At 34.7% G+C, this 20,477-nt stretch overlaps 2 protein-coding genes and 1 long non-coding RNA gene across 4 annotated transcripts; all 3 read left to right on the top strand.

The window, feature by feature from the left end:
• Window positions 964–4,945, top strand: LOC105173522. Of its 2 annotated transcripts, none has more exons than XM_011095294.2 (4): window positions 964–1,172; window positions 1,685–3,552; window positions 3,745–3,877; window positions 4,186–4,945. In XM_011095294.2, exons 2-4 carry the CDS (start codon window positions 1,828–1,830, stop codon window positions 4,806–4,808), a joined length of 2,481 nt encoding a protein of 826 aa, XP_011093596.1. In that variant the 5' UTR covers window positions 964–1,172; window positions 1,685–1,827; the 3' UTR covers window positions 4,809–4,945. The 2 variants fall into 2 exon arrangements, with proteins under 2 accessions (XP_011093596.1, XP_011093594.1); XM_011095292.2 differs by having other exon boundaries at window positions 966–1,172; window positions 4,165–4,945.
• LOC105173521 (protein LIKE COV 1) lies at window positions 6,269–13,028 on the top strand. Its single transcript, XM_011095291.2, has 7 exons — window positions 6,269–6,661; window positions 7,434–7,486; window positions 9,172–9,281; window positions 9,599–9,766; window positions 9,858–9,955; window positions 10,678–10,804; window positions 12,512–13,028. The coding sequence occupies exons 1-7, from the start codon at window positions 6,485–6,487 to the stop codon at window positions 12,607–12,609; spliced, it is 831 nt and encodes a 276-aa protein (XP_011093593.1). The 5' UTR covers window positions 6,269–6,484; the 3' UTR covers window positions 12,610–13,028.
• LOC110012836 lies at window positions 15,552–18,342 on the top strand. Its single transcript, XR_002288060.1, has 2 exons — window positions 15,552–17,506; window positions 17,614–18,342. It is a non-coding gene; the product is annotated as an uncharacterized LOC110012836 (long non-coding RNA).

The following is a 20,477-nucleotide window of genomic DNA, read 5'->3' as shown; positions in this document are numbered from 1 at the left end:
TTTTTTTTTTTTTCTTATTTATCCCACCAAACATTGCAATTGACTCATCTTCATCATTTGTTGTCCCTTTCATTTACTCCCAACTTTTAACCTTTTTCCTACTTTTTGTTTGTAATATAATTGATTTAATTATTACATCATTATCTTATATATTTAAAACTCAAATATTGATTAATATATTAAATATAATAAAAGAAAACAATAAAATACGATATTATTTTTAAAAATAGATTATATATTCGTTTGTAGAACTCGAATATTTTTCAACGGATAATTATATTTTTTTTTCCTAAAATTTGGTGTAACTACACATAAGTTCTCTGTGATTTGAAAAATTATATCTTGTTCTCCTAAAGTTTGCTTCCGTCTAGCAAATAAGTCCCTCTATTATTCAAAATTCATTGAATTTATTGATATTAAAAAAAAAACTGAATGAATATTGATATTTACCATCGATTGACTTATTACAACTCATTTCAGGTTATAACAATGAATATATACCTTTTTATACATTAATATGTGAAGATATATAAAGGTAATATGGTCATTAAAAAAATTATTTAATTTGTATTAAATCAGTAATAAATCAATTGAAAATAAATATAAAATTTTATTTAATTTTTTTATTAATATCAACAAATTCGATGAATATTAATTAATGAAAGAATTTATTTATTAGGCTAAAATAAATTTAAAGAATATTAAATATAAGTTTTCAAACCATACTTTTGAATTACGAACGCTCAACCTTTTTTACTAATCATTAATCCAATTCCCATTCCCCAAAATCCTTTTTTACTTAATTACTAATGGATCTGGCTTTTTGGTACGCTGAATTCCAAATATGACGAAGCAGCGTTTGAGGTGGTGGGGCAATCATTGACTCAGAACCCACCTGTTTTTAGTAGTTAAATTAAAGAATTAACTGTCCTAAAGAGTACTGTAATTACTCGTAGTAATTAAACATGAAAAATTCAAGAATTAAAGCCAAACAAAGATCCCAGTTGCGTTCTTGAAAATGGGCACAGATTCTCTGTGACAAAAAGTTAAAGAAGTGAGTAAGTTTGTGGAGACAGGAAAGAGAGAGTGTGTAGAGATTTGTCCGTCATTCTCCGTTGCGTGGATCTCGGGTCTCTCTCTTCAGAACCGAGCTGTATGTAATGCCGGTGAAGGTGATTGTTAATATTCAACGGCTGATGAGAGTCTTTATGGGTTCTTTGCTTTCAAGATTTTGTTTTGTTCAAAGTTTGTTCATCTGGACTTCGTTCTTTGCTACTTTTGTTCTTCATTTTTTGTTTCTTGCGTTTTTTGGGTGTGTAGTGGGGGGTGGGGGGTGGGGAAGATGGGTTGATCAGAGAGGGGTGTTGGTAACTAGCAGAGTTGCAGGCATCAACTGCATGAGAGAGCTTTCTTGAAAATGTGTTATATTCACTTTTGAGTAGACTTTCTTTTGAAAAGTTTGCAATTTTTAGTCATATTTGAGATCCGTCTCTCTCTCTCTCTCTCTCTCATTTAGCATTTTGAATGAGGATGGAAAGCAAGTAGAAAGTTTTAGTGTGTTTCTGGTTGAAATGATTTGAATGTGTCATATCTAGAATGAATTGTTAGTATTGAGCTCTTTTTGTTTTATATTTCCTCTCTGTTTGGACGGCAGCTTATTGATTATCATTTCTCTGCCTGTCAGTGGTCAATTCTTGAATTCTGATCGGAACATGAAGAATGATGTGAATACATTCGGCAAATGTTCCTTGAAGTAGACCTTCTTAGGGGAGTGGTTGAGATTAATCAATAGTTTGACTCTTTCAATCATACCTTGGGGCATAGAATATGCCTCAAGACAGTCTGAGATCTGTTGTTTATAGATCATTTGTCACATGCGACGATCCAAAAGGTGTGGTGGAATGTAAGACAATTAGAAAATCCAAGAGTGATTCCAGGAAGATGGAAGAAAAAATGAAAAATCAGAGAATACAACAGACTTCGGATACCTCGACTTCTTTTGAGGAAGAAAGGAAGGACAAAGTCCATAAAGGGTCCAAAGAGGAGTTACTTCAGATCATGGAGGTATCGAGAGGAGCGCAGAAACTGAATGAAGTAATTGATTCGTGGTCAAACAGGACAAGCTTTGACAAGCAGTCTAAGTGTATTGCTAAAGACTTGTTGAAAGGTGCTCTTGATCTCCAGGAGTCTCTCTCTATGCTCAGTAAGTTGCAGGAAGCTTCAGAGTACATCGCTAAATCGAAGAAAATGCATAAGGAGAAGGATGTGGGAGGAAGGGTCGACGTAGGCACTGAATTTATGGATTCCGATCCATTTGGAGATTATGATAAGGGAATGGATTTACAGAAACCAAGAATTTCTACGAGCGGGTTTTCCAGAGATTGCTATGATGAGCTTAGGGAAGTAATAAGAGAAAGTTTTGCCAGGCAAAATTTGTTGCCAAAAGTTTCGCCTAAAGAAAAAGATTTTCTTGACAGGAAAAGCTTAGACTTATGTGTGGATATTCCATCCTCCAGTTCAAGCCATTCTTCATTGATTCACTCTCACTCTTCTAGCTGTTCTCCATCAAAAATTCAACATGAGAAGACAAAAGGGTCCAACTTAATTGCCAAGCTTATGGGTCTGGAAGAAGTGCCCCGAAAAGCTGTGAATTCCGTAGTCTATAAACAGGTGGAGAAGGAAAAGCTTTCAAATCAGAGAGCCTATCTACTTGATATCGATTTGCCTAGGGCAAGGAAGCCTCAGTTCATGGTTCAGAAAGTGGTCCAAGAAAGAAGAACACTAGAAGAAATGATTGAGACAATGCAGTTTAAAGGACTTCTTGTAAGAAAGTCAATTGATGGATCCAACTATGGCAAAGATCGTTCTAATGTTTCTTTCTTGAGAAAGAGTTTAGCTGTTGAGGGTCCACCCATTGTGATTATGAAGCCTCGACATGTTCATGACCTCCGGGCAGAAGAGCCTTACTACAGCACAAAAGGAAAACCTATCAAGAGTAGACAAATGCCTAGAAATATGAGGGAAGAGTTTCGATATAATGCAGTTGAAGTTCCAAGAGGACAATTGAAGTTCACCGAGACGAATGAGAAATTGCAAGCAGGAAGATCTCCAAAGCAGAAGCTCAATAAGAATAAGGAAGGTAAACATGCTGGAGAGTCACCGGCAAGACCAATCAAGAAAACTCTAGACATCCAAGAGAGCCGCTCTTCAACAAAGATAAACCATTCCAGGCCTCTGGTCCCAAGAGCGCAAAAGAAGGAAACAATTGTGAAGCAAAAGATTGAGGGCATACCAAAAGTGGCTTCTAATATGAAGAAACAAGCAGAAAGAAAAGATGGCAAGTCTCAAGAGTGTAGCGAAACTAAAGATCTAGGCAAAACTAGCACTTTGAGGCTTAGCCCAACTACGAAGGGATCTAATGTCTCAAAATATCGGATCACACGAGGAAAGGCTACAGTCTCAGATAAACACATACACATGCAATCAACAGCTCTTGAATCCAGTATCTCAAAGAAGAATTTGCAGAAAGGCAAATCCGACTGCAAGCCCTCAGTGAGTCCATGTTATATTTAATTTTGAACTTTTAGTTGCTAATTCAGAATGTGCACTTTCTCGATGTATATCCAGACATCGCCATTCACAAACCGTTTAGAACTGTAGTCTGATTATTTATGTGTTTCCTCTTTAAGCTAAATTCTTGAAGAGCTATTTCGCATGAAGTACTCAGTTAACATACTGATGCAGGTTGAAAATTTGCAAAGTGGTGACAATTTGCCAATCAAAGTTGCGACTAACATCCACGGACCATTGACGAAGAGTACAACAATAGAACAAATCACTGACAAAGCTGCAAGGGATTCTCATGATCCTATATCTGGTAATTTAGTTAATTCCATCAATGGGTTTCTTATTCTAACAGTCATTACCAAATAACAGTTTTCAGTTACGATTTTAGAGTTCTCCTAAAAATTAATACTATTTATATGGTTTTGTTTTGGATACATTTCCTTGGTTATTTTAAACATTCAAGTTTGAACAGAAATTGCCAATGAAGTAGGTAGCATACTGATGGTTGATTTGCATGATGACAGTGATGCATGTAATTCATCTATTGTGACAAAGAATAAATTATGGTTCTTTTTTTTTTGATTTTTTGTGCTATAGATAATTCTGGAAATGCACCAGGGTCTCCTTGCGAGTCTTCTGAGCCGACAATTGAGGATGATGTCAATTATGGTGAAGATGGCAGCTGTATTCCTCGTCTTAAATTGGACGATATGAAAGACTGCAAAAGCATAACCCATATAAGATACTTACTTTTAAGCAGTGTGTCATTTCTCAATCGTGCGGATGAGCTCTTTGATCTTGGAACATGTGACCCTAGACTCTTGCAAACTGCTCGGTCACCTGATCGGGAAATGCTTGACGCTTCCCTTTTACTAGAGTGTGCAAAAGAAATACTGGAGCTTAAAAGCCTGCACTGCACAAGGACGGTAAACCCATTATCACAGAACCTCCGTAAGAAGCCCAAATGCCATCTATCACTCGAACAGTTAGTAGGGGAGATCACCGATGTGATTGAGGACTTGAGAAACTATAGTAAATCTTGTTGTGAGCCCATTCTTGTGGATAGTATCAATTCAATGTTGGAAAGAGATCTTCGGTGGAACGGAAAGTTGATATGTGCTTGGGATTCGGGATGGAAGAACGGATTGACTCTGGATGAAGTTAATGCAGTGGTGACTGATGTAGAGAAACTAGTTTTCAGTGAAATAGTAGATGATTTAGTTACAGAACTTATGTGTTAGTAATTTGTACAAATGCTGTTGGCGCGTAGTTTCCACGTCAAATAGTTTTCAGTATATAACTTAGGGAAGCCAAAGACTGTAAGAATATTGAGTTATATGGTCTCCTATAGTAGCTGATTGCTTGATTCACATGTTAATGCTTAACTCTCCTTAGAGGTACATGTTTTTTTTCTGACCAAATCAAACTACTTGTATACTAGTTGTCTGCTACACTGAATGAGTGGAGTTTTGATCCCTGTATAACTGTAAGGACGCACAATGGCAGCTGCCAAAGATGTTTGGTTTTTGTGTGGTCATATGCTGTTTCAGGTTATCCTTATCTGGTCGTTACTAAGCTGATGCACTGAAGACACTTTCATTCAACGAGTCTACTACATTTCACTCATTCTCCACTCTCCACACCCCAACTCTTACCACTCCTTTTTACATTTTCAATATCTTGATACATCAAACCTACTTATCTTACGTTTTTATTTTGAGTTTTCTATTTTATTCCTTCCTACGTTTCATTACCTTAAATATCGGGACACTGACTCTTGTTTTATAGGTTAGTCCTTTGATTTATTTTATAATAATATGCAGAAGATCCTTTGATCTGTGTAGTGCTATTGGATTTTGATACTCGTCATACATTTATTCATAGATTTAACATCGTTCGGAAATATTTCTGGTTTATGTATTATTATTGGATGAAATATAATATTGGGGATAGTTACACTCCTTCTCTCCCGATGTTTGGTGTACTTACACGTAAACCCCTTATGGTTTGAAAAATTACATCTAGTGCTTCTGAGGTCAGCTTTCATCTAACAAATAAGTCCCTCCGGTAATTAAAATTTACTGATTTTGCTGATATTAACAAAAAAATCTATATTTATCCCGATTGACTTATTACTGACTTATAGCAGGTTAAATAAATCTTTTTATGATAAAAAATTACCCTCATACGTCGTTACGCGTATCAATTTAACCATAACTAAATTTATATATTTGATCAAAATTTAAACTTTTATGCTAATTTATTGATTAAAATTAATAATATTAATTTATCATAATTTTTAAGCTATGATACAGAATAATTCTTTTTATAGTGTATAAATGTAACTGGTACAAATAAGAAAATGGTCATTCTACTGAGTAAAATACTATATTTTAATCCAATTATATAATCAAGTGAACCATATAATGCATGAAAAATTATTTCATTTTTTAGGATTAACAATTATTTCATTTTATTCTAAATCTATATATTTCGAAATAGAATTTCATTTTTGCAGTGTTGACATTTCCCAAACAATGAGTGTGAAGAGCTGGCACCTTGTGGTTGGGGACAGCTCATCAGAGGCCCAATACACCATCAAAACTCCAACTAATTTCCACATTCCACCACTTTGAATTTTCCGTCAATGATTTTTTTCCTGGTATTAACAAAAACTAAGAATTGGGTCTTGTGTAGAAACTGTTGAATCGTTGTCATATGCTGAAAAATAATGATAATTGGGGAATATAATAACAAATTTGTGGAAACGAATATATATAGTTGAAATTCTAGAGAGAGAGAGAGAGAGAGAGAGAGAGAGAGAGAGAAGTCTTGTGGAACAACGCTGAATCTGTTGAGACTGGTGGACTGGGAAGAAAGGAATTTTTAGTGTGTGTACTCTGTGTGTGTTTGTGTGATGGGAGATGAGAAGTCTTTCAGCGTAATGGGCAGCAGCAGCAGAGAAAGAGATCGCGAGCTTCTAATACCGGTGGGGGACTCCGTTGACCACCGCCGGGATGACGACGGCGCCCCCTCTGCCTCATCCAAGCCCTCCTCATCGGTTTCCTCCTCCCACCATCATTCCGGCCGCGAGGTATTGTTATGTTTATCTCTATGTTTGCTTACGGTGTACAGATTGTTAACTTCTATTCTTTTTGCTAATTCCATTTTAGGGTTTTAGGATGCAACTGTACTAGCCGTCTTTTTGATTAGCTTGGATCAGCTTGTTTTGGTAGTTTGTTCTTTCCTTTTTTAATTGCTTAGATAAATTTGATACAGGTGTAGCATTAATGACTGCTGTGTCTAGTAATTCCCTTCATGGACTTATTAAATTATTATAAGAGGAAGATTGTCTCATTTGAGCGAACTGGGTAACAATTGTGATATGATGAACTTTATCTGTAGAAGAAACAGGTAGTCCACGAAATTTGTATGTCCCTGTCTCTGCTCTTGTTTTTTCAGTAAATGGGCATTACACCTCTAAACTCATAATGCTAAATGTCGATTCTATCCATCATCTACCAAGAGGCACAGTCAGTCATAGCTGGGGGTTTATTTTTAGATGTGAAAGAAGAATTATAGTTTCTTTGACGTTCTCTTTTGTATTTGTTTCATTCTTTTCTGTTGACACACCTTCTACTGTTTTCCTGCAATATTGTACCCCTGACTAGAATATAAAATGGTAAGTTCGTCTTGATCTTCAACATTTCTTGGCAAATTTTACTTGTACTGGGTATGCATCATTTTATTCATGTTTTAGATTGTTACGTAATTGACAAAGGACTTTAGTTTATACTGGTTTCCAGAAATTTTTATTGTTCTCTATCAGATGATAAAATATATTTGTTCGTCTTGGTCACCCACAGACATTTTACAAAGTTGTGCGGAGCTGGGCTTCAAAGAAGTTCATGACTGGATGGTGAGCACATTATCTTTTATGCTATATGGTGATTGAAATTCTGAGCATAAGATCTGAAACATGCATAAGGGCTACTCTATATTTGTTTTGACAGTTACATGTGTACTCGTCTTTCATATCTAAACTTTTGGTTGGTTTAACGGGGGAGTAGGTGAATGCTGACCCCATTAGGCTGGTCATCTCCATCATATGCAAATGAAAAAGATATGAATGGTCAGATGTAGGAGTATTTACTCTTTAATTCATAACTTGCTTTTGTATTAAATAGTAGAATGAGGCAAGGAGGATAGAGATGAATGCATGAAGTATCCAAACAGTTCATCTTTTGGTTTCTAAGTCTGCTAAGTTTCAAGATCAGAGAATGATTAGAGTGTAGATAGCTTGCCAATGCAAGGCCCAAGAAAAAGACTAAATTTTGTGGCTCCAAAGAAAGCAACATTGAGATTGATCTTGCCAACAATTTTTCATGGAATGTAAGTTTACATATTTATTTTTTAGATATAGATATGTATTTAAGCAGTGTTTGGGGTTTGTGGTGCATTGCAATATATGTATATTGAGAATACTATATAGAGTGGTTTTTACATAAGGCTGAGACTTATCCCTTTCTTAATCTAAGAAATTAGTATGGTTCGTAATTTTTTTAGTTCCCTAACAATACCAAATCCTGCAAGAATTATAGAGTTTATGTCAAGCAACTTGATTCTTTCTATCAATGATTCGAGGGGGAAACGTGTGAGTATTAAAAATTTAGTATCCTCTTGATGCTTCCTGTGGGATGCCATGTTCATCTCAGTAGGATTGCAAGAGTCTCCTATTTCTTTCGTCCTTCCTTCACTAAGTTTTGACAATCTAAAGCGTTCTACGTTCATCTAGGTATGATTGCAAGATTCTCTCCTATTATTTTTCTGTCCTTCCTTCACTCAGTCTTGACAATCTAAACCATCCCATGTTCATCTAGTTGCAATTGCAAGTGCCTGTCCTATCTTCTTTTGTCGTTCCTTCGCGAAGTTTTAACAACTTATGTGATATTACTTTGATTATACACCCCTTCTACAAAATTATAGATAAAAGAAGACCCTTGAGGTTTGTCCTCCATTCTTAGACTAACCATAGTATCCTTTTTATGAATTCATACCTTCTGCACATACTAAACTGGCATTAATAAAATAGTTTTGTTAAAACTTCTGTGACTTGTCTATGTGGGCAACTGCTCATTGGTCTTATGTACCTAGTTGACCAAAGATCTCTTGGCTGGGCTTTTCCCTTGCACATTTACTTTGAATTGAAAGTGATGATACCCTGTTCATGTAGCATGTTTTCCTATTCATATTTCTGCTGTTAGAGACTCCAAATCCAGAATATTCACAAGTGTGTATTTATCATTTATATTTAGAATGTGTACTGAAAATATGTAGACCATATGTTTATGCATCTGGAAGTGTATTGATGTATGTTTGTTTGTGTGTTCTATATTCAACTCCTTTGTATTATCATTAATTGGGAGAAAACTATCAACTCTTCTATGATTGATCTTGGCAGATTTGTCATCCTTGTTTACACAAGTGCATGACAATTTGTGAAAATCTTAAGATTGAGAGAGAGAGCGAGAGAGAGAAACCTGAACTAGTTTTTTTCTTTTTTTCATTGAGATTATCACTGCTGCTTACCCTGTCTTTTTGCAGTGTCATCCTCTTTCCAATAGCTATTACTTTCTATATAACATGGTGGTTCATTCATTTTGTGGATGGCTTCTTCTCTCCTATTTATGCTCAACTTGGGATTGATATATTTGGTAAGCATATTGCTCCTTCACTTGATGATCAAAACTAAGAATGCATCATATTCATGTTTGCCTTATAGCTTGAGGTACTCATGTTGAACTGTATATAATCAGTGGCCATGAGAAATAGAATGATTTATCTTGCTGAATTTTGAATAATTTACTGTGGGAAATTTATAGTGTCTGTTACCTTTTTGCAACTATAATATATTATTAATTTGCTTAGAAGCATCTCTAACTGATGAATCGTTATGTTAAACCATGGTATACATTTTCATTCCTCTCACTTATCTTTGCTGTTATTTACGCTGCCCTTTTTCTTGGTTTAGGTCTGGGATTTGTGACCTCCATTACTTTTATCTTTCTGGTTGGAGTATTTATGTCATCATGGTTGGGGGCTTCTGTTTTGAGCCTTGGAGAGTGGTTCATCAAGCGTATGCCATTTGTTCGTCATATTTACAATGCCTCTAAGCAAATTAGTGCTGCCATATCGCCTGGTACTCTTGATTTTTCCACTAATTCTTTTCCTTGTCAAGAGAGTTTTGGCTAGGGGATGGATAATTAATTCTTTTCCCATTGCCATGACAGATCAGAATACACAGGCTTTCAAGGAAGTGGCTATTATTAGGCATCCACGTATTGGTGAATATGCATTCGGGTTCATCACTTCATCTGTGAACCTTCAGGTTGGCCACCTGCCATCCTGTGCATGTTTACTGTCTTTCACCCAGGATGTGTCTTTAGATTTGCTTGTGTTAGTAAGTTGTAGAACATAGATTGATGCAATTCACCATTCTTGTCTGTGGGACTGTAGTGTAATGTTGCATGATGCTAAAATTGGTAATAAATACTATTGACTGGGAAAGATTTGGGGAAGAGAATGCTACTAAAAATGCTTGCTGGGAGATTCTCCTCTTCTGCATAGGCAGCCACATATCATTGTTTATCCTGGACAATTTATCTTACATGTGCTGCAGTAGTGGTCATCTAGTACATAAGCTTGTCCGGTTTGATATTAATGTTGAGTTCTAGACATTGTGTCCTTATGTGCTACTTGCTCACCCTCCAAAGTCACTGCAAACCGTGCAATAAAAGATGGCAAATAGTGAGATAAGTTGTGGTTGATAAACTGCACTTAGAACCGTTTTAGACCATTTAAATTTTCACCTTTCATTGATCCAATTGTCCCTGTTAAGCATTTCCTTTCTGTGCGGGAATGACCATCAGAATCTTTATTCTTACAACAGTGGGGCACAATTTTCGAAGTCACTTGCATTATTTGGACATAAGATGAGATAATGATGAGCTTCAGATAGATTGATTGGTGAAATTTGCAGTATAGGGGCTAAATTTTATCTGTTCATATACTTTCTGCCACTCAGATTTTCTTTTTCCTCTCTCATTCCAGAGTTATTCAGGAGAGGAAGAGCTATGCTGTGTGTATGTCCCCACAAACCATCTTTATATTGGTGATATATTCCTGGTCAATGCTAAAGATGTTATTAGACCAAACTTATCTGTCAGAGAAGGAATTGGTAAGTTGACTTTGCCACTATTTTTTGGGTGTTGAAGGACATCATGCATTTTTGTTGGCCTTGTTTGACTTTTATTTTTGTCAGAGAAAAGCATTTAGCATCCGGGAAAGGGAAAAAAATGTGAATTTGATTACAGCTTTTCTGTAACTATTGGATTGTTTCTTGAGCTTTGGATGAACTTTATTCAAACCTGTATTCAGTTGTAGGGTATCTGGGCATTTTGATTTTAGCTTTAATTAATAAATATGGAAAAAGTGACAACTATTTGAGGACTATCCCAGTGCCTTCCTCTGCCCACCTTTATATCCCCTTCCCCCAATCCATACCCAGCAAGCCTATGCTTCCTGCTTTTGCACATGCTCTAACCACCTTCTATAACACTTCCTCGATGCGCCTCGTTTTCTACCCTGTATAGTCACTGCTGGCAGTTGTGCTCTTTGTGGAATTTGCCTTAATGCAACACCTCAAACATTTGAAAAACAATTGAAATTTTCATTTGACGCCTCAATGTCTCTAGCCATCCACATAATTTCTTCTCAAATCAATGTTTATCCCTTTACTAGTTTAGTGGCAGTAGCTAATAGGTCTAGGGACGTAATGGAGATTATTCTCTGTTCTTTTGCTCACTGGGATAATTGGTTGGAGAGGAAGAAATTGTAGGCATGATAGTTGAGATGTCACAACTTCAAGGTGGTGAACTGCCCTTCTTTCAAGGTGGTGACTCTAATAGATGGAATATCTTTGAGTAGTTGAAGTGTTAGTGGTTCAGATTTGAGAGTGGGATCTGGATCATGAAGGTGCTTATGGAATTGGTTGCAGGGGGTTCTGGGGTGAAGTGGGGGCAGCAATTAAAAGTGATTGCAAATCGAATTGACTGGCCAGGTGAGGACGAGGGCTAGGGTGAGGGAGATTGATTGTTAAGGGAAGCTGGTCATGGGCAGTGGATACATGGGGTCAGGCCTTCAGGGTCACCAGTCATGCAAAGCAGAGTCCATGAGGGGTGGGATGGCGGGATGTTGAGGGGCGGGTTGCAGACTAGGCAGGACAGCTTGGGGGCTAGGAGGTGGTGAGGTAGCTTTCCTTTTCATTCTTTCCATTACTAGGCTTTTCGGTTGTCTGTGCATGATTTGTCCATATATTGTGGCACCTGGGTAAGCTTGCCTACATAAAAATTGAATGGAAAACAGTCCACTACATACCAATTTGACAGACAAAATGGATATGTATTCAATCCAGATATTACTGTTTGTACGTATTATGCAGTTGACAATGTTCGTAAATGGACAAATACTGAAATGTGATTTACCCATTTGTGATCAATTCAAAACTTTTACCCTCCACAGGTGATACACATATCCGTATTCCCTTTTCTTAGTTCTACAGCCTATTTTATCTTATGCAGGGAAATTTCACAACATAAGTTTGGTTTTGGTCTCTATTTGCCCCTTGGGTTTATAGTTAAGGGGTTGACATGTCAGGAAGGTTATAAACTAGATGCAAAAACTTGTACTAGGTGTGTCATGGGTGAGAGTGTCAGTTTGGGACAAGGGAACTTAATATGCCTAACTGGAGCTGCACGGAGTATTTTGATACTTGTTCAACAGTATACCTTTAGTTGCACTACTTTGTCAGATATACATATTGTTGTTGATACTGTCAAAATGTCATGTTAGCAACATTTTATATTGTTTGATGCATTGTCTGCAGAAATTGTTGTGTCTGGTGGCATGTCAATGCCCCAAATCCTATCTACCTTGGATCCAAGAACTATTCAAGTGGATAGAATTAGACCTGACAGAAGCTGAGATTGCTTGAAAGTAGATGTGGCCAAAGCATTACCTCTTTCCCAGTCTGCATTCAAGATTTACCCACTGCCATATTCCCATAGTTTACTACAAATGATGGTATCCAACTTGGAGTGCAAATTTACATCATTGACTTTGAAGTGTTAGATTATCACGAGCAACAGTTATTGCAGGGAACGAGGTTAACAAGGCGGATATGTGAAAATATAGCGGCTTATGTTTCTCTTACAAAAAGTAGTTGAGTTTTCAAGTTAATGTGTTAGTTTGGCTTTCTTATCCTTGAGCTTCTGTTTAGTTTACTTTTTGTGATCAGCTATTTATGTCTTCTGAATTTAGTTTTGAACTGCCGCAGTTTATTGTATATAAGGATAATGTGAAACCTTCCCCCTCCCAGATCATAAGACTCCATTGTTTCTTACTGCCTTTGCTCATAAATCTGGTGCATGCACAATTTGTTAGAAGGACATTAGAGTCGGAGGTTTTTTATAATTTTTCAAACAACGAGAAAATTTTGTAATTATACCAAACTTCATGGTGAGGTGGTTGTAGTTTACACTTATCAGTGAATTGGAGACTTTTTCATTCTGATTGAATGAGACTGAAAAAAGAATTCTTATTGGGGAAATGAATAAGTGTGAAGTCTGTTCTTCAATTTGTTGGAGCTGGTTTTGGATATGGAACAGTTATTCAGCCCTAATTTGAGGGTTCGAAGTATTTCTGGAAAATCTAATGGTGTGGCTTTTAAGGCATCTACATAGTTTCAATTGAAATTTAGGTTCAGTACAGCAAAAACACTGTACTCAAAACCCAACTGATTTAGTCTGTTTGGTTTTGGTAATTACTGAAATTCTTTTTGGTATTTTGGTTCGGTATTTGATACACTGAATTCTTCGTTAAAAATATAAAAATAGTTAAATTTTAATGTTAAAAATAATAAATTACATTTTTTATTCATTCTTACAAATTTCATTACGTGCAATACTAAAAATTGCATGAAATAATTAAAATATAAAAAATAATTTCAGCATTTGGTATGATTCGATAAATTGACATTAAAAATCAAAATTGAATAGAATATCAAATTTTTAAGGAAAAAAAAATTGAATATCAGATTGAATGTTTTTATTTGATTTCGGAAAAATGACACTAAAAATTGAAATCAAACTGCATATCACATTTTTAAGAAAATAAAAGTATAATTTTTCGATTTGATTTTGGTGTGTATTAATTTTTCGAGTTCAATTTGATTGGTTTACTGAAATTGGAACCTCGTAATTTTCAATTAATAATAGTTCATCGTTTTTAATTTAAGTTGGTTCAACAAAATTGCCCGTCATGCCATTCTCAATATATTTAAACAATTTGTATAAATTAAAAGTAATAAGTTAATATGATAGTGATATGTATCGGAGTCCAACAGCACCACAATGCTCGAAAGATTTTCAAATACATCTTAAGATCAAGGAAGGACTGACCTGCAAAATAGAAGTTAACACTCTAGTACTTAAGTCAGTAAATTAATTTATCGAAAATGAGAAAGAAAGTACTTGAAAAGAAGGTAAGATATGGTGTACTAATTGGAGTAGGGTGATAAAATATTGAAATATAAAAGATGAAGTATGCTTGTAGAGTGGGAAAATGAGTAGGGAGCTCGTAGCTTTGCTGTTGACCGAGTGTAAAAATGTGAGTGTGAATCAATAAAGTTACCCTTATAACTCTATTGTGGCCTCTGTTTATAAGCCGATTGGAAGGACAATCTGGAGTTTACATGCTGCAATTTATACACCATTTGAAAGTTGCGTGTGTTATCTAACTAATAGAAAAAATGGATTGGGATTTGAAATTATCTGGATGGAGACAGTTATTTGAATGGGCCATGCCCAGTTAACCTAACATTTGAAGAGTTTGTTACCATCTGTTGACAAGTCATTTAGGGAGAGTTTGTTGAAATTTTTTTAGTATGAATTGATGTGTTTCGAGATATTGGGAATATGGATGACAAGGACGAATTATCCTACTATATTCAACTCGTTTTTAAGCCTTGTCAAGTTAGTATAAATTTAGAAATTATAGCGATGATACCTTGTTCATCGACCAACAGAATCAAGCTTGCTGGGTTGATTAGTGGGGTCCGACATCCTTGTTTTAGGTTTTAAGAAAAATGGTTAACTGGGTGTCGTCAATCTCCTCCCCCTCCAGGAGTACAAGACTTGTGTTGAGGAGTAGAAGGGAATATTCTTGCTATGAGAGAATTGCAAGCAAGATCCTGACGAGTTGTCTAAGTATGATATATTCATTTTAATCTATCTATAGTAAAATATATCAATCAATTTGACTTTAAATTTTATTCAACGCGTTGTTAAATAAATTAATTAACTACAAAATAATTATTTCAAATTTAATTATATAAATAGTGGTATTAAAATTAGAAAATGGACAATATTTATGTCACTAGTTAAAATTTGTGTTTCTTAATGAACAATATTAAAATTTGCTAATTATAAATTTATGTTTCCTAATGAACAATATTTAAATTCATTTAACTTAAATTTGCTAGATTTTCCTAATCTCAATAACACAATTTAATTAAACTTAAGATTATTTTATGCTCGATTAATTTATACTAATTCCAAATTAATTTATTGACACGCAATTAAATTAAATATAAGTCAAATTGAATAATATACTTTTCACTATACTGTGAATTAAAGTGAATATATCATATTATTAATAATAAAAAATAATTTTATTAATTTTTATTTATTTTAAAAAATTATCTCAAAAATAGAGTAGGTAAGTGAATGACATAATTACAAGGGTGATGAACTTTATGAGTGTAAGTATTTAATTTTAAATAATATAAAATATAATATAAAATATTAATTTTGAATAAGGAATATAAGCCCTATCCATCAGTTCCACCACGGGCTCTGATAACATACGCCGCCAGCCCACTTTTAAGAACCGCAACAAGAACCCAAAAACCCTAGCGTAGCTTTCTCACCGCCTCGCTCTATAAGTACTAACATGTTTTCGCCATATCTCAACGCGCCGCAGCACATACACTCATTTCAATTGTTCTTCTTGTTTATTGTTTTCAATTTTAGATTTCTGGGGTTGCAGATGTTTGGGCGATGATGAGTGATTTGCATAGGTCTCGTTCGTCGTAACGGCATCTTCGATGCCTTGCCGACCATCCTGATATATCACCACCCATAAACTGAGTCCATCATTTCCTTCTCCCTTTCTCTGTATTCTGATTTTTACATTGAGTACGTAATTTTGGTTTTTTCTTTTTTTTGTTTATGGTGTAGTATTTAATTCGTTGGCCGATGATTATGAATGTAATCTATTGACAAGCATATGTCTGAAACACCATGTGTGGATACATCTAATCTTCTCTATGAGGCTGGTTTTTAGCTTGATTTTTTATGTTAATTCGTTCTTGGTTTTGCTTGATTGTGGGCTTCTTGTTTTGGGTTTAAATTTAGATTTGTGGGTTCATTTTCTTTTTGTAAACAAGTTATGTGAAGCGCTTATTCTGTAAATTTTGAAGCTGCCTATGATGAATTACGTGGTATTCATGAGTAATCTCTGATTACAAAAACACTACTGCCTTCCTTCTGAGGCATTGTTTTCAACCCCAGTTCATTGCTCTTGTCTTTTCATTAGATTCCGAGTTGTTGAATACGTGGTTACAGTTTTATTTCTTAAGGACTTGTTTTGTGCTGTTCAGCATTTTGTAATTTAACTATTTGTCTTTTATTAGTTTGTATTTTCTAAAAATCTTTAATTATATCGTAGATACTGGAAATGGGGGTCAAGTGATGATCAGATGCATAGTTCAAATGATTATTTGTGATTATAAAACTTTTTAGTCTTTCGCTCCTATCTGATGACTCCTACGTCTCGTTGTTATCATTCTTGAAATTGGAGTTCAACTTCTTTCTTTGAGATTGCAATTCCTTCTGTTTAAAAGTTTAAAACTTGTAATTTTGGGAATTTCATTCCCCCAGTTTACTTGAATTGCAAGGTCCACATGCAGCATTTGTTTCTTAGTTTATCTGAGTTGTTCAGGTAAGAATTGGTGAGGATTAACAACACATTGGTCTTATTTGTCAAAAAAATATAAGTGAATTCTTGCTACATAGTGGCCAGTGCTTATATTTTATCTCAAACACAAGCATATGTCTGAAGCATTTTGTGTGGACTGTCTAATCTTCTCAAAGAGGCCTCTAGTTTATAATGTTGCTAATTATATTGTCTGAGATGTTCTGATGTAACGAGCCTGGGTCTGGCAGAGGTGTCTTCTTTCCTTTTGTTTGCAATTAAGTGTAAATCTGTAAAAGATGTTTTTAAATAAGTGATCTTTCCATACCTGTAGTAGGTCTTAGCTGATGTATATTGGTTGAATTTATCATGATCATTTTGTTGGTTTCTAAAGCTGTTGTTAATTGTATGTATCCATAAGACTTTTGTTGCTCTGCTATTTTCCCTCTTCAACTAGTTGAGGCCGAGATGACTAGTGCTTTAACTTCTTTCTGACACCTCTTGTATGAGAAGGGCCTTGACAGGCCTTTCATTGAGCACAGAAAGCAACTATCTGAGCCTCATGTGTTTCATCTAATATTTGTTGATTTTTTTTCAATTACAAAAAAATGTGCGTTTTCTTGTAGAATCACAGACGCTCCTCTGCTTAGTAAATATTTTATCAGCTTAAATTTTCAATTTTTGAGTTCTTGTAGATCTTATCTGTCTATGTCCTCTGCATACTTTGAGTGGAATTTCAGGCAACCCCCTTCTGTTGTACAAAGTGAGAAGGGTGGTGTTAATCTGCTCATAGATCAATCAGCTTTTGCTCTTCAGACTTGCTGAGTATTTCCTTGAAGCTGGTCTAGTAAGCTTTAGTACATTTAAATTGTAGATGTTTCCCAGTTTTATATTCCGTTTGTGATTCGTTTATGATCATCTTTGGTCATTATTATTTGTCTTCAAAATGCTTAGGGCCTGGATGAGATAGCCAATTCGTCCATGATGTTAGTAACCTTTTAAAATCAGTGTTAGGATGCAAGAGTCTTTACATGAAGAAGCTTCGCAATCTGGTTGACAGGATATATTTGGTGCCTTTCAACTCGTTCCCTTGAAGCAAAAGCATGCGTGTTGCTCTTTTTATGACACTCCATCTTTGTACTTGTGTGTTTGGAGCACACTGGGGCAGCTACATATTGTCACATATAAAAGAAGTGATTTTCTTCATACTAATTTCTACTGTTTTCATTGAAGATTGAAACAACGATGATGAGTTCTACAGACCTGTAATGATTGCGGATATGATCGCAATTATTATGAACATCTAAGGGACTGAGTTGTTTCATTTTATCTAAATGTCCAATAGTTATACTCTTTCAATGTGTTTAATCTTTGTGCAATTGCTTCATTCTATTTCAATCCTGTCACACTGATCTATTTTAGTGTGTGGCATTGTCTTGAAGTGAAGCTACAACTTGTTCCCCTCGCTATCCGGTGATACTTCTATAGTGCATTTGGACGTTGGGAAACTACATTTTTTTCTATAACCATGGTTAATTTTCACATATATCCCGTTTGAAAATTTGTAACTGTACCATTTTCTTTAGAAAGTTGGAAAAATACGTTTTCCCCCTCTGATATTCTTTCTTGATACTTGGCATCCTTGTAAAACAAGTACATAAATTATTAATTGTCTTTTATTTAGTGTTTTCATGTGTATTTTTTACTTACAAAGAGATAGAGTAAAATAAAAAATTAATGCAATTTGATGGGTAATTTTGTTTAAATTTTAAGTGTAATTTGAAACTCTTGGGGGGAAAGTCATTTTGCATTTTTAAATGGTTGTAGCCTAAAATCTGCCAGGTAACAAGTAGCTTTGCAGAAACTGATATAACCTGACATCTTAAATCACCATTTGTTGTATTTTTATGTTGTCATTAGTAATGATGATTTTCTCTAATTTCTGATTTTTCTCTAAAAATTTACTGGTTTGGTCCTTTCGACTGATAACTTGGGTGGAGGTTTGGTTGATCAGACTCGACACAGAATTCTTTTACGGTGACAGTTGATAAAAGTGATCAATTAAAATAATTGTAATGATTTAATTAATTTAAATTGTATGTTATTTACGTGTTGTGGAATAGTGAGGTTGCGCACCATTCTTTGATGTAATTGTCGGTAATAACTAATTCTATTAATTTATTGAGAATGTCAATTAATATGAGTGGATGATTTATGAAATTGTTTATATGATTGATGTAATTATTTAATTTATACGACTAATTGATTGTATCTGTTATAGTTAATTAATTAGATAAACTCACTTGTTCAAGGGTATATTCTCTTTTTAAGCTTACAAAATAATCTTAAAAATAAAAAATTTGATATATTTAGTTTTATGTTCAAATTTTCATAAAAAAAAATACACTTGCAATGCACATGTCCATTTCACATGAAAATAAGTGTGACCCAATACTCTCAAGTCCACAAGAGATTCAACTTGAATTTTGATTTTGCCCATTGAAATTTCATTCACTTCAAAAATTTATTTTCAAATATATCTATTTGTGAATGAATCCGGAGGAGGCATTTATATATAAATTAATATGGTACGTAATTCAATAATAACAAATACTAAATAATAATTGCAATATTTTTTTATAATATTTAATTAAATTAATTTCAAGTGCAAAACGTTAATCTAATTGATATTCTAATTTATATTTTGCATCGAATCAATGATCAATAAATATTAAAATAAAGTATTTCAATCAATCATATCATACTTTACAATTCGAGATTTAATCCGACCAGACGGTATCACATGAAACAACCGCATGTTCCAAAAGGCTCATCTCATTATGGAATAAATAATCCCAAACGGTTGGGACTTAGAAGATCCACTTGATCGTTAGGCCTCATCTCTTAGCAACCAAAGGGACTATACGTCTTTCAACTGCCAGAAAGGCAAAGGTTATAAAAGGGGCTTCCTTCCCATTGTGTAATTTATACACACCAACACACTAGTACTCAAAAATAATTTAGCACTGCACCATTATTCTACTTTACACTTGTCTGTTAATTCTTTTTTCTATCATTATTTACTTGAGCATCGAGAGTGTTAACGTATTTTTTGTAGGTTCCCATTCCAAGGCTTGTGAAGAATTTGGCTGAAAGCTCTCAAGCATTTTACTCATATCAATATATATTTAATTTGCCACATTTGTTTTTTTGTTGTCTCTATTTTAAATTTCAAACACTATAAAATTTGTATTTATATATCCATCTATAAAAGATAGAACTTCATGACCCATATTGGCACTTGTCAAATTCCTAATAGAAAATTATATTTGGGGCACGTATTATTCAAGTCCTAAAGTTGACACAAATTCGGATTTATTTATTTTTCTTTCTTATAGGGATGACACAAATTCATGTAGGATATTTGACTTTTCCAATGAAAGTGACTTTGATGAGTTTGTTTGCTTCGACTTCAATCGATGAGATCAACTCAAGCCAAAATCATGTACGTTGGGCTTGTTTGACAGGGCAAGTCCCTTTATTCACAAAAAGGTAATGCACATTGCCTTTGGATCTAGCCCGACCATTTCCTGGTAGGACCATATGGTTAAACTCATGTACTAAGGCAATGTATGCTCTTTCTTCATCCAGGGTTAACAAGGCACTCATGTAAATGAATGGGGATCTTTAGTGTCACCTAAATTAATTCCTTTAACTCATCAACAATGCCACAGTCTCAGCAATTCTATGCATGAACCAAACTCACTTTTGAGTTAAAACTTGTCGGCTCCAAAGCTCCATCGGCCTGATAAGCAAAA

The sequence above is a fragment of the Sesamum indicum genome, linkage group LG11 (genome assembly GCF_000512975.1).
Source record: "Sesamum indicum cultivar Zhongzhi No. 13 linkage group LG11, S_indicum_v1.0, whole genome shotgun sequence".
Taxonomy (NCBI): domain Eukaryota; kingdom Viridiplantae; phylum Streptophyta; class Magnoliopsida; order Lamiales; family Pedaliaceae; genus Sesamum; species Sesamum indicum.
Note: the sequence above shows the minus strand (reverse complement) of the source record. Positions and strands in the feature narration are given on the sequence as shown.

Coding starts and splice junctions, on each gene's coding strand:
- LOC105173521 (XM_011095291.2), top strand. CDS start 6,485: ATGGGAGATGAGAAGTCTTTCAGCGTAATGGGCAGCAGCAGCAGAGAA. Junction 6,662..7,433: donor ACCATCATTCCGGCCGCGAG/GTATTGTTATGT, acceptor GGTCACCCACAG/ACATTTTACAAAGTTGTGCG. Junction 10,805..12,511: donor ATCTGTCAGAGAAGGAATTG/GTAAGTTGACTT, acceptor CATTGTCTGCAG/AAATTGTTGTGTCTGGTGGC.
- LOC105173522 (XM_011095292.2), top strand. CDS start 1,828: ATGCCTCAAGACAGTCTGAGATCTGTTGTTTATAGATCATTTGTCACA. Junction 3,553..3,744: donor AATCCGACTGCAAGCCCTCA/GTGAGTCCATGT, acceptor ATACTGATGCAG/GTTGAAAATTTGCAAAGTGG. Junction 3,878..4,164: donor TTCTCATGATCCTATATCTG/GTAATTTAGTTA, acceptor TTTGTGCTATAG/ATAATTCTGGAAATGCACCA.